Source organism: Danio rerio, chromosome 20, assembly GCF_049306965.1.
Source record: "Danio rerio strain Tuebingen ecotype United States chromosome 20, GRCz12tu, whole genome shotgun sequence".
Taxonomy (NCBI): Eukaryota; Metazoa; Chordata; class Actinopteri; order Cypriniformes; family Danionidae; genus Danio; species Danio rerio.
The window spans coordinates 50,020,635-50,035,442 of NC_133195.1; the positions used below are offsets into that span (position 1 = coordinate 50,020,635).

Here is a 14,808-nt window from a genome sequence, read left to right on the forward strand (position 1 = left end):
ATTAAAGGGCAACGAATGGATCTTATTTATTTATATTTTTAGTTTGATTACATTAAATAACAAGTGTCACACATCTAACGTTATAGTAAAAGCATTCGATTGTTTCCTAAATTTTTATGCTCATTTAGGACAAAATTAGTTGTGTTGGAAAAAAAAACCACCAAGATCGACATCTTTAAGTGTTGTTATTATTAATTATGAGTATATATCTGTTCGAACACACACCCAACACCCAGACACTCACTGCGTGTGTACAGAATCCATTTGGGAAACAGCATCTATTTATCACTATGGAGCGTGTCAGCTGACAGTCATGTACCGCTATGACTGTTTTGAGGATTGCATTGGAGGGGCGAAGGCACCTGTATTGAAAAGGAAAGGGAATCCTGCCGTTTTTATATTTATTTCGAAGTGTTTTCATGCCTAAAAACAACGAAAGCACAACAGACTCATATTTAAGAGAAAGGGGCGGCCCCTGGTGGTTCGGCGGTATGGTTTGCGTATAGGGAGGATCGGCTCTTTAATGTTTATTCACACGTTTCAGAGAAAGACTGAAAATATGGAAGAAATACAGGAAAATACCTTTGCGGGACGATAGCAGGATAGAACTGCAAAATGCTGAAGTATCCAGGGAAAAACAAGAAGGTTAACAGGTATGGTCCAAATGGTTTAAATTAACTTGAAATGGCTCGATGTCTTGCAATGCGACTATTGCAGATTCGGGCATTGCGATATCGATGCAGAAACGATATATTGTACAGCGCTAGTTACAATTGCAAAGATTTTTTTAAACAATTGCACTACAACAAGATGTTTTGTTCATGTAAAAATATACCTTATTCTCATACTCTAATCTTGTCTATTTTTAATAAAAAATAAAAATAGTAAAAAAAAAAATGTTTCCCAAAATAATAGTGAATATCAATATTTTTCAAAGTATCGTATCGAAGTTAAAAATTCCACTATCGTGACAAAACTACGGGATAATGTATTATCCATTGGATGCACACTTCAGAATCTCGCCGGAAGTAATAGGTTATCCGGGTCCTCCTTGATATTCGACTCGCATACTGTTTTTTACATAGTTGCAACACAGGCTCATTCTGAAAACATAGCTCTATATACTGTACATCTCTGGTGATTGCAAATTATGTAGCCAGAGGTACGTATGGCTGCATTTTGTCTTTAAAACTTGCATTACAGGGCAATATGGCTTTGTTCCTTTTAACGCTACCAGTTGACCGCTTACCTGCGTATAGCCAGTTTTTCCGCTGTTACCAGTTTATCCAGTGGCTCGCCTTGTACGTTAGTGGACTTGTGACATGGATGCGAAGACGGGTTCGAGCCCAGCGAAGAACGGTTACAAAACACAGGTAAAACAAAAGCAAGTAAACAAGTAGCAGGTAAAAAACGGTGAGAATATGGTAAAATCTGAAAACATGGTAAAAATTCAGGCTACGGCGTGGGATTTTGATTTTCTGAATTCCTTTTGAAAACATTGTCGGTTGGGTTTGGGGGGTGGGGGAGGGCTGGTCAATCGGTGCTTTTGTAAACACTATCGGTTGGGTTTAGGGAAGGAGGAGGGTGGGTCAGTTGATCGGTCAGTCTGTCAGTCGACTGTGGCCTCTGGTGATTTACGCGAGAAGAACAAGCACGAATAGCACTCGTGAGAGAAATTCACGTAAACAAAAACTGCAAAAAAAAAAAAAAAAAAGTACCTCCTGGGATGTGTAAATGTAAAGGTGTGGTGTGTCATTGTTCCCTCATTATCATCGCTAAACGGAATTTCAACCCTAAACAGCCTTTTAAACACTTCCCAACATTTGTTGATCACTCAGTCCCGACCCAAACCTACACGTTATTCAATATTGCTGTTTTATTCTCACATTGTTTTATTGAAAAATCAAGTTCCAAATAGTTTAATAAATGTCTTTATGAGTTTTTAGCATTTATGTCAATAACAACATTTCATTGGACTTCTTAATCATAAGCAGCAGTCGATCCGAACAGTTTACTTGCTTTCTGTCGGCGTCTCTTTCAGTCCGTCCCGCTCATGTGGTCACATGGTCTCCAGAGATCAATCCCAGAATGCCATAGCAGCAGGGGCTTCTGGGAGTTGACTTCAACTAGCCAATCAGAGCGCAGCGGATGGGTTTAGCTTACTATGGCAACTGCATCAAGAGACAAATATGCTCTGAGAAAATCTAAATCCCAAAATCCCACTTCACTCATATGTTCATGAAGGGGAGAGAGGACAAAACGCCTCAGATTTAGATACAGCTGTTTATGCAATCTCCAATACATGAAAAATATGTGCCTAATCAAGATTCAAGATCAGATAAATATAAGACAAGGTAATTCTGTATTGCCCAGTTCTGTTATTAGTAAAATTGAATAATAATATTAATAATTAATTAATAATTCCTTACATTTATATAGCGCTTTTCTGGGCACTCAAATCGCTTTACACATAGGGGGGAATTTCCTCATCCACCACCAGTAATAATAATAATAATAATAATAATAATAATAATAATAATAATAATAATGATAATAATAATAATAATAATAATAATAATAATAATAATAATAACAACATATAATAATAATAGTATCTAAAATAGTGCATAATAATAATAACCTTGCAGGAATATATTTTAAAATAAATATTTGATATACGGTTGAAAACAAATTGTGTTTTTCAATAAGATGATTATTTAAGCACATTTTGAACATAATAGTTTTAATAAGTAATAATTTGCTTAATATTTCACTGCTGATTACTTTGTATGAGACTAGTATTCAGTTTAAAGTGCTATTAAAATGCTAAATTGGGTTTACTAGGTTATATTAATTAGACAATTCGCTTTACACAAATCGCTTTACACATAGTGGGGAATGTCCTCATCCACCACCAGTAATAATAATAATAATAATAATAATAATAATAATAATAATAATAATAATAATAATAATAATAATAATAAAATAATAATAATAGTAATAACAACATATAATAATAATAGTATCTAAAATAGTGCATAACAATAATAACCTTGCAGGAATATATTTTAAAATACATTTTGGTTTACGGTTGAAAACAAACTGTTTTTAAATAAGATGTTTATTTGAGCACATTTTGAAACATAACAGTTTTAATAAGTAATAATTTGCTTAATATTTCACTGCTGATTATTTTGCATGATACTAGTATTCAGTTTAAAGTGCTATTAAAATGCTAAATTGGGTTTACTAGGTTATATTAATTAGACAATTCATTGGACATCAGTTGTTTGTTTGATAGCCGATCAAAAAATAATTGTAATATTGACCTTAAAAATGATATTTAAACTGCTTTTATTCCTACCAAACTAAATAAAAATTTTTTCTATAGAAAAAAAAGAGGGAATACTGTGAAAATGCCCTTCCTGTTTTAAAACAACACTTAGAAAATATTTGAAAACTAATTAAATTTCACCGGAGGGCTAATAATTTTACTTTTAACTGTGTCTATATATCAGGGGTGCCTACACATTTTTGCATGAAGGGCAAAAAACCCAATACTATTGAGAGCTGTCATGATCACCAGCGATCTGAACTCCATAGATTGCTGGAATGCATGCACGCCATTTTTGGACTACATCTCCACACATGCACTCCACTCACACACACATTTTCCTCATCCTGACCGATTGCACAGACACCACCGGAGGATTGTCAAGGACTGATTACACAAACCACTTAAGCAGCACACACACTCACTCCAGTCGCTGAGTCTTGATTACTTTAAGTAACATTACAACGCGTTTTCCTTGATTTGTTTTCCGTGTTTTGACCCTTGCCTAGTTTGTCTTTTTGTCACTGTCTGCCGCCTGCCTTCCGACCTCTCGCCTGTTATTGTGACTGCAATTTTGGATTGCCTTCACACATCTGTTTGCACCCCTGTTGACCTTTCCTTGCATGACATCCCTAATAAACCTGCATGTGGATCCGAACTCTGCGTCAGGGAGCCCGGTCTATTGAAGAATATGTGGAGGACTTCATTAACCTGGCATATTTAACATCACTAGATGAGGTATGCCTCATGATATTTTTACATGGTGGGCTGTCTAAGCCACTGTACATTATATATATATATATATATATATATATATATATATATATATATATATATATATATATATATATATATATATATATATATATATATATATATATATATATATATATATATATATATATATATATATATATGCACTATGCACAAGCCTCACTCGACGATAATGAACTATATTGATCTGGCACTAAAACTCAGTGGTTCCCCCTTCACTGTTGGCGAAGTGGTGGACACCCCTAAATATTGTTTTTGGGGAGGGGACAGTGTACATTACTAGGACATTACTAGGACTCCAGTCTAAGGCACATCAGTCACCTAGCATTTAAATTGAAACAATTAATTTCAAATGAAAATGAAACTATTAATTTCAGTTAGCTTTTTTGAAGCTTAACAATAAACAATAAACAATTAAACAATAAAACAATTAAACAATAAAACAATTAAACAATAAAACAAACAAATTAAAATTTGCGTTACATTTGAAATGACAATCTCTTATGGTGGGCCGAATCAAAGATAACCAAGGGCCAACTTTGTCCTGCGGGCCTTAGTTTGGGCATCTCTGCTATATTCGTTCATTATATAGTCCCTTTAATAATCAGGGGTCGCCACAGTGGAATGAACCGCCAACAAACACCCAGACACCCTTGCATTCATACACATACACTACGGCCAATTTAGCCTATTCAATTCACCTAAGCTACATGTCTTTGGACTGTGGACTCCACACAGAAAAACCAACTGACCCAGACGGGACTCGAACCGGCGTCCTTCTTTCTGTAAGATGATTGTGCTACCCACTGCGCATTTAAAGCTTTTTTGTAGCAGAAAATGACATGTGGTCAAAATATCAAATGTTAATGGTATTCTCCCAAATATGGATTTCTTAATCCTTTGTATTGTGTTTTTTGAGTGTGTATATATTTATCTGTGTGTAGGAAGAGTTATTGCTGTCCATCTTACCGAAGCACATCGCAGATGAGATGCTGCAGGGTATGAAGAAAGGAGCCAACCAGAAAACAGATGCTCAGCAGTTTAACACCATGTACATGTACCGCCATGAAGACGTCAGGTAAAACATTAACAATAACATTATAACCGTCCTTCACTTTTCCTGTATTTTATCCTGTATGCCAATTTTATTTTGACCCACCTTTGGAATCTGCAATTAATGACTTGTTTTCATGTCAGAACTACAGCTTATATTTAGCAATTTGAATAAAAGTGTGAACTGACAAATGCAAAATCACAATTGTAAAAAGAGATATTCTGAATTATGCCTTAAATATATTTAATTACCCCTTCTCTGTGGTGTAAACAAGCTTCCTTATTATGGTCTGAATATTTGTGAAAGCATTTCTGTAATAACATCATTGCACCAGTACATGGTGAAAAAAGTGTCTTAATGAGGACCTATTATGCTTATTTTTACAAGATTTAAAACAAGTCTCTAAAATCCCTAGAGTGTGTATGTGAAGTTTCAGCACAAAATACCACACAAATATTTTTTATAACACGGTGAAACTGCCTTTTTTAGGCTTTGATCCTAATTGTGCTGTTTTGGTGACTGTCGCTTTAAATTCAAATGAGATTATGCTCTTTTCAAAAGAGGGCGGTGCTACAAATGTCTATGTGTCAGCATAATTCAAAACAAATAAACTCTTAATGTCTGGCGGATGCTTCTCACTCAGGGCTGTTTATGCGAATGAGGGAGAGACAATCACTAATGGGCGGGGCTTTCCCTGGCGAATGACACGTACAAAGGTGGAATCTCAATCAAAGTGTTTCTGTATGGTTTTTATCAATCGTGTTAATAAAAAATTGAATTAATTCATGTTTACTATTAGAAGCTGGTTACAACTGTATTTAAACCCCTTATAACAGTGATTTATGCATAAAAGGACCCCTTTAAATAAATCTACATGTCTCTCTTGCTGAATATATTGTTTTATTCAGAAATACTTTGACGAAACTAAAAGGGTTGTCATTTCATGTTGACGTTTAACAAGGCTGTTGAAACTCTTGATTTGATAATCTAACATCTCTCGTCTCTCTCCAGTATCCTTTTCGCAGATATCGTAGGTTTTACACAGCTTTCATCTGCTGTGACTCCTAAAGAACTTGTCAAAGTGCTCAACGAGTTGTTTGCTCGCTTCGACAAACTAGCAGCGGTGAGTAAAAACAGCAAACTATTATAATTCATTTTCCTTCAGCTTAGTCCCTTATTTATTAAGGGTTGCCACAGCAGAATGTACCTCTAACTATTCTGGCATACGTTTTACATAGTGAATGCCATTCCAGCTGCAACCAAGCACTGGGAAACACCCATACACTCTTACATTCACACACACACACACACAAACACACGTTCATCCAATTCATCTGCATGTCTTTGGACTGTGGGGGAAACTGGAGCACCCACTGGAAACCTACACAAACACAGGGAGAACATGCAAACTCCACACAGAAATGCCAACTGACCCAGCTCGGACTTGAACCAGTGACCTTCTTGCTGTGAGGCGACAGTGCTAACCAATGAGCCACCGTACTGTCTCTAAAACAGCGTTTATTAGTAATAAAACAAACTATTTTAAAGCTGTTAAAACTAATTTCTAGTAACTGATTTCTTTTCTCTTTGCCATGTATCAGCTGAAAATGACATTTAAAGGCTTAACTAGGTTAATTAGGTTAACTAGGCAAGTTAGGGTAATTAGGCAAATCATTGTGTAACAATTGCTTAAAGAGAGGCTAATATTATTGACCTTAAAATGTTTTTTTTTATTGTAAAACTGCTTTTATTCTAGCCAAAATAAAGCAAATAAGACTTTTTCTTGAAGAAAAAATATTAGGAAATGCTGTGAAAAATTTCTTTCTCTGTTAAACATCATTTGTGATATACTTGAAAAAGAAAAAAATTCACAGGAGGGCTAATAGTTCTGACTTCAACTGTATGTTTTATCTAAAGTAATACATGCATATGCTATGAAGTATCAGCATGATACATATTAGAGCTGCACAATTAATCGAAAAAAGATCAAACACACCCAGGGCCGGAGTGGGACTCCATTTCAGCCCTGGAGTTTCAAGCCTCAGACCGGCCCACCTCAGTTCACGACTGACTATATTAAAATAAGATCATTTCCAATTCAGTTGCTAATTACACTAACACGTTTTTTTTGCTGCTTTAGAACTTCAAATGTTCAACAACCCTAACAGTATTATATGTCTTAACAATAAAAATGAAAACAATAAATTACTCTAACAAGGATCGAACCTGGGTCCGCTGAGTGTTGACCTAACATTCTAACCGCTGGACCACAACAGCTGTGTATTGAAAGGAGACACAACTATGTTTTATCATCATTAAAAAAGATGGTGGTCAAGTAAATATATATATTTAAAAAGTGTGAGTACTGAGAGCAACAGATTCTGGAGCTAGGGACACCGGCTCTCGCGGCCAAAAAACGGATCGGCCCACCGGGAATTCTCCCGGTCCTCCCGATTAGCCAATCCAGGCCTGAACACACCTGAACCAATTAATTAGGACCTGAACACCTTGTGATAATTACAGGCAGGTGTGTTTGATATGGGTAGCAACTGAAATCTGCAGGAAGGTAGATCTCCAGGAACAGGATTGTGCACCCCTGCTTAGACGATCTTAATCCAGCTTTTCTAAAATTCTGCCAATCATATTTTCAAGTTCAGGAGAGAAGCAAAAGCGGCTGCACGAGTCTTTTCATTGTTTCACACACGTTGCTCAGCGACATGGACACCTCCAAATGATGTTAAAAGAGTCACATACTGTATTTATAAGGTATAATTCACCCAAAAATGTCATTTCTGTCTTCATATAATGATGTATTCGCGGTCGGGAAATCACATGTCGTGAGCTGCTGACTGTGCGGGCGCGCGCCCTGCTGAATGTTTAAAGTGTTTACAGCTTATAAAGTTGTAAATAATATTCAGTTTGTGGCACAGAGTGATCGTTTGAGAGCCGCGCGCGAAGTATAAACAGCACTTAGCAGTGAAAATGAAACCGAAAGCGTGCACATTATTTAAATGATCATATCGCATTTAGAGTTATGACTGTGACAAGCATTTGATGTTGTGCATAAAAATAAATGTTTACAGTGTCAGTATAACTACTTTAGCCTATATATTCTTGATTTTACAAGTAAATGGTCTAATAATGTTCTCAATGACAGATTGCAAGCATAGGCCTATATCTCAAACATAATTCAACATCAGAATTATTATAAGTTGAATAGAATTATGTATAGAAACCAGTAGACATACATATATTGTTGTTTTACCATATGTTTGAGAATAAACAATAATGTCATATTAAGCTTTATTTTACATCTGCAGAATTGTGAGAGAATCGTGATCTTTATTTTAAGCAAAAAAACTTGCGATTCTCATTTTAGCCAGAATTGTGCAGCTCTAATACACATGATGTGCAGATAATCACCAGTATTGTTTTCTCTTTAATAGCAACACCACCAACTGAGGATCAAGATTCTTGGAGACTGTTATTACTGTATCTGCGGTTTGCCAGATTACCGTGAGGATCATGCTGCCTGCTCTATTATGATGGGCCTGTCTATGGTGGAGGCCATCTCGTAAGTACACGCCCACTGGGCGGAGCTTTGCCTGCAGAACCCAATTACTGGGCAGGGCTTTATCTACTGATCATGGCATATGGGAGGGGTTTTATTTTGAAAGTAACACTTTACAATAGGTTGTGTCAATAAATATTAGTTAAATATATTTACTAGCTTGAACAAACAATGAACATTACATTTATTACAGCATTTGTTCATGTTAGTTAATAGTAAATGAATATACAGTTGTTCATTGTTAGTTCATGTTAACTCACAATGCATTAGCTCATGTTAACAAGCAAGACTTTAGATGTTAATAATGCATTAGTACAAGTTTAACTAAGATTGATAAATGCTGTACACGTTTTATTCAGCATTAGTTTGTGTTAGTAAATACATTAAATAATGAAACCTTGTTGTAAAGTGTGACCGTTTTATCTCTAACAAATGCCATTTGTGAGAAGCGTTATCTAAAGCACAGGTCAGTGGGAGCGGCTTTGTGAACAGTTAATAAGCACTGGGAGAAGCTTTATCTACAGAAACATTATGATGAACTATGAATAAGTGTAGTTTACGGCTGTACTTTCACAGTAACCTCAGAAAGTAAAGATGCTATTAGGAAATGAGGGGAATGTATTAATTGTTGATGTTGTCTACTGTGTGTGTGTACATGTTGAATGTGTATTAAACAATATAAAAACAATTTTGTTTTTTCAGAATGGTTGGTATTGTAGTAGTAAAATTATAAAATAACAATTTTATAACAATTATAATCAATTGAATTTTTTTATTCATATTTATTTTTAAAGTAGTTTAGGGTAGAATATTTAGATATTGTTAGACTACATCAGCGGAACAATTTTGACAAAATCAGTTATATAATATATGTGATAATCATATTATCATTTATAAAATAACTGACCATTCAATTTTATAATTTTATATTTTAGTAAAAAATATTATTATTACATATTATAAAATATGTAATTTTACAATTATAGATCACTTTTTTATAGATATGATTTTTAAATTCATTTTATAGTTAAGTATAATTAGCAACTATTAAACGGACCATCTAAATTGTTTGTGTCACCTGTACTCAGCTATGAAATAAATATTGCTTAAAATTTTGACCTTAAAATGCTTCTAAAAAATTTAAAACTGCTTTTTTTCAAGCCAAGATAAAACAAACTAGACCTTCTCTAGAAGAAAAAAATAATGCATGAAATGCTATGAAAAAATCTCAAGATCTCTCTGAAACATCGCTTGGGAAGTAATTGAAAAAGAGGAACAAATTCACAGGAGGGCGAATAATTTTTACTTTTGCTGTATAAATATTTTACAAAAAATATTTATAATTATAATATATTTTAAAAATTTGTTTTTCTTTTAGAAATTTTTTGATAAGATTATTTGTAATCTTATCTATAAATATATAATTATTATTGATTTTATAATTAAGAATTAACAGCAACTATTAAGCGGACAGTCTAAATTGTTTGTATCGCCTGTGCTCAGCTATGTGCGTGAAAAGACCCAGACAGGAGTGGACATGCGTGTTGGTGTTCACTCGGGCACTGTGCTGGGTGGAGTCCTGGGACAGAAGCGCTGGCAGTTCGACGTCTGGTCCACTGATGTGACTGTGGCAAACAAGATGGAGTCAGGGGGCATCCCAGGGTGAGATCAACTAAAATCTGTTAAAACTGAATATTAAAATTTTTTTGCTTTGGTGAATTACCCATGGGTGGATCTTTTCTGTTGATGGACCTCAGTGCTGCATTTGATACTGTTGATAATAACTAGTGCTGGACAGCAATAACATTTTTTAATCGTGACTAATCGCATGATGCGGCACGGTAGCTCAGTGGTTAGCACTGTCGCCTCACAGCAAGAAGGTCGCTGGTTGAAGTCCCGGCTGGGTCAGTTGGCATTTCTGTGTGGAGTTTGCATGTTCTCCATGTGTTGGTGTGGGTTTCCTCCAGGTGCTCCGGTTTCCCCCACAGTCCACATGCGCTATAGGTGAATTGTACAAACTAAATTGGCCAAAGTGTATTAGTGTGTGTGTGAATGTAAGAGTGTATGGGTGTTTCCCATACAGCATCCGCTGTTTAAAACATATGCTGGAATAGTTGGTGGTTCATTCTGCTGTGGTGGCCTCTAATAAATTAAAGACTAAACCGAAGTGAAATGAATGAATGAACCGTCATCTGGGAAATTATTTGAATTTCCGTTTAGTAAAAAAACATTAGTGTTTCATTTGGGACGACACTTAATCCATAAACTGTGCTGTTGAATGCATAAATGCATAGTGTATAGTGTGCCATTTGGGATGCAGTGATGCAGTTACACTTTCTGTGCAATTGTAGGCGTGTGCACATCTCTCAGAGCACAAAAGACTGTTTGCATGATGAGTTTGAGCTGGAGGAGGGCAATGGAGGAGAACGCTGCGATTACCTTCTGGAGAAGGGCATTGACACGTATCTTGTGGTCATGGCCAAGGAAACGGCCAAAACGAACGGAGTGGGAAACGGGACAGTGAGTATCATGAGGTCTTACTCTCTGATCTGTTGTTCTCATTTCCAAACTCATCTGAAACCTTCATCAGGTGATCAACACCAGCGGCAGCAGCACTTCAGTGAAGAACACAGCCGAGGAGTCTGAAACACAGGTGCAGCCATCCATCTGTCTGTCTGTCTGTATATCTGACTTTCACCCATCCTTCCATCCATCTGTCTGTCTGTCTGTCTGTCTGTCTGTCTGTCTGTCTGTCTGTCTATCCATATGTCTGTCTGTATATCTGTTGTTTCTTCTATCCATCTGTCTGTCTGTCTGTCTGTCTGTCTATATTTCTATATGTCTGTATATCCATCCATCCATCCATCCATCCATCCATCCGTCTGTCTATATGTCTGTCTGTCTGTATATCCATCCGTCCATCCATCTGTCTGTCTGTATATCCATTTGTCTCTCTGTTCATCTATCTATATGTCTATATGTCTGTCTGTCTGCATATCCATACATCCGTCCATCCATCTGTCTGTCTGTATATCAATCTGTCCATCCATCTGTCTGTCTGTATATCCATCCGTCTGTCTGTCTGTCTGTCTGCCTGCATATCCATCCGTTCATCCGTCTGTCTGTCTGCAAATCCATCCGTCCATCCATCTCTTTGTTTGTATATCCATCTGTCCATCCATCTGTCTATCTGTATATCCATCCGTCCATCCATCTGTCTGTTTGTCTATATGTCCGTCTGTCTGTCTGTATATCCATTTGTCTCTCTGTTCATCTATCTATATGTCTATATGTCTGTCTGTCTGCATATCCATCCATCCGTCCATCCATCTGTCTGTCTGTATATCCATTTGTCTCTCTGTTCATCTATCTATATGTCTATATGTCTGTCTGTCTGCATATCCATCCATCCGTCCATCCATCTGTCTGTCTGTATATCAATCTGTCCATCCATCTGTCTGTCTGTATATCCATCAGTCTGTCTGTCTGTCTGCCTGCATATCCATCCGTCCATCTATCTGTCTGTCTGTATATCAATCTGTCCATCCATCTGTCTGTCTGTATATCCATCCGTCTGTCTGTCTGTCTGTCTGTCTGTCTGCAAATCCATCCGTCCATCCATCTCTTTGTCTGTATATCCATCTGTCCATCCATCTGTCTATCTGTATATCCATCCGTCCATCCATCTGTCTGTTTGTCTATCTTTATGTCTATATGTCTGTCTGTATATCCATCCGTCCATCCATCTGTCTGACTGTATATCCATCCGTCCCTCTGTTCATCTATCTATATGTCTATATGTCTGTCTGTCTGTTTGTCTGTATATCCATCCATCCATCCGTCTGTCTGTCTGTCTGTCTGTCTGTCTGTCTGTCTGTCTGTCTGTCTGTCTGTCTGTCTGTCTGTCTGTCTGTCTGTCTGTATATCCATCCATTCGTCCATCCATCCATCTGTCTGTCTGTCTGTCTGTCTGTCTGTCTGTATATCTATCAATTCATCCGTCCGTCCATCTGTCTGTCTGTCTGTCTGTCTGTCTGTCTGTATATCCATCCATTCGTCCGTCCATCCATATGTCTGTCTGTTTGTCTATCTATGTCTTTATGTCTGTCTGTCCAGCTGTCTGTCTGTCTACCTATAAGTCTTTCTGTCTGTCTGTCTATCCATCTATCCGTTTGTCCATCTGTCTGTCTTTCTGTCTGTCTGTATATCCATCCGTCCATCAGTCTGTCTGTCTGTCTGTCTGTCTGTATGTCTGTATGTCTGTCTGTCTTTCTGTATATCCATCCGTCCATCCATCTGTCTGTCTGTGTATCTATTGTTATCATTATATCCATCCTTCCTTAGCAACAGTACAGAACAACCTAGGGTAGCAACCCCCTAGAAACTGCACAGCCTCACCCTATCAAGTTTAAAATACACTAGCAACAGCCTAGTTGGGCACAAAGCAGCACCCTTGCAAGCACCCATAATTCCGTTGTTCTAGCTCTCTGTCTTGACCTTTGACCTGTGCATGTGGTTTCTCAGCACCTGCAGTTGCCCAGCATAACAGAAGAAGGGATGGAAGAAGAGCATCTGAATCTGCTGAGTAAAACTCTGCTGGAGCGAGAGGCCGAGGAGATGTAATGCTTTATTCCTATTTAAGGACAGTGTTGTTGCCATGCATCTTGCTCACATCTTCATTTCTTTCTCTCAGTCTGGAGGAGAAGAAGACGTCTGCTCTGTCTCTGAGGTTTGAGGATCCTGATCTTGAGTCTCGCTACTCGGCAGAGAAGGAGAGACAGACGGGTGTTGCATTCAGCTGTTGTTGTGCTGTTCTGATCTTCACTTCAGCCATGGAAATCCTCATAGATCCTCAGTAAGTGAAGTATTTTACATCTAGTAAATGACTCACTGATTCAAATGATCCATTCACAGAGAGCCTCTAGTAAATGAATCACTGATTCAAATGATCCATTCACTGAGAGCCTCTAGTAAACGACTCACTGATTCAAATGATGCATTCAGAGATCGTATCCAATAAATGACTTACTGATTCACCTGATCTGATTAGAATGAGCTGTCAGTAAACGACTCACTGATTCACACGATCGATTAGAGTGAGCTTCCAATAAACGACTCACTGATTCATATGATCTGATTAGAGTGAGCTTCCAGTAATCGACTCACTGATTCACATGATCTGATTAGAGTGAGCTTCAAGTAAATGACTCACTGATGTACATAAAGCGATTACAGTGAGCTTCCAGTAAATGACTCACTGGTTCACACGATCCGATTAGAATGAGCTTCCAGTAAATGACTCACTGATTCAAATTATGCATTTAAAGAGAGTATCTTGTAAACGACTTACTGATTCACATGATTCATTTAGAATGTGTTGCCAGTAAGCAGCTCACTGATTCACATGATCAATTTAGAGTGAGTCTCCAGTAAACGACTCACTGATTCACATGATCCATTTAGAGTGAGTCTCCAGTAAACAACTCACTGATCACATGATCCATTTAGAGTGTGTTGCTAGTAAACGACTCACTGATTCACATGATCCATTTAAAGTGAACTTCCAGTAAACGACTCACTGATTCACACGATCCATTTAGAGTGAGTCTCCAGTAAATGACTCACTGATTCACATGATCTGTTTCGAGTGAGTCTCCAGTAAACGATTCCCTGATTCACATGATCTGTTGAGAGTGAGTCTCCGGTAAACAGTTCACTGATTCACATGATCTGTTTAGAGTGAGTCTCCAGTAAACAACTTAATGAATCAAATGATCCATTCAGAGCAGAGTGAGTGTCTAGTAAACTTAGTTATAGATTGAACCTTCAGTAAATGCTCTAGTAGTGCCTGATTTAGACCACCACTGCTAATATGACATGATTATTTTTGGATTCGTGTAACATTTTTATTGTAATTTTCAGGTATGCTGTAATGATGTCTTACTTAATTCTGCTTGATTTCTGACAGATTGATTGTGAATTATGTGACTCTGGCCATCGGTGAGCTGTTACTGCTGATTTTGACTTTGTGTTCACTAGCGGCCGTCTTTCCTCGAGTGAGTCCAGAATCAC

General features: G+C 37.1%; 1 protein-coding gene across 1 annotated transcript in view; it reads left to right on the forward strand.

Moving 5' to 3' along the window:
• adcy3b (adenylate cyclase 3b) overlaps nucleotides 1–14,808 on the forward strand; it is a 45,614-nt gene that overhangs the window by 14,506 nt on the left and 16,300 nt on the right. Inside the window, exons 4-12 of the mRNA XM_068215702.2 lie at nucleotides 5,056–5,189; nucleotides 6,177–6,288; nucleotides 8,612–8,739; nucleotides 10,240–10,398; nucleotides 11,088–11,256; nucleotides 11,327–11,389; nucleotides 13,261–13,355; nucleotides 13,430–13,591; nucleotides 14,705–14,792. Of these exons, the coding sequence (XP_068071803.1) occupies nucleotides 5,056–5,189; nucleotides 6,177–6,288; nucleotides 8,612–8,739; nucleotides 10,240–10,398; nucleotides 11,088–11,256; nucleotides 11,327–11,389; nucleotides 13,261–13,355; nucleotides 13,430–13,591; nucleotides 14,705–14,792 (1,110 nt within the window). The remainder of the gene's footprint in view (nucleotides 1–5,055; nucleotides 5,190–6,176; nucleotides 6,289–8,611; nucleotides 8,740–10,239; nucleotides 10,399–11,087; nucleotides 11,257–11,326; nucleotides 11,390–13,260; nucleotides 13,356–13,429; nucleotides 13,592–14,704; nucleotides 14,793–14,808) is intronic.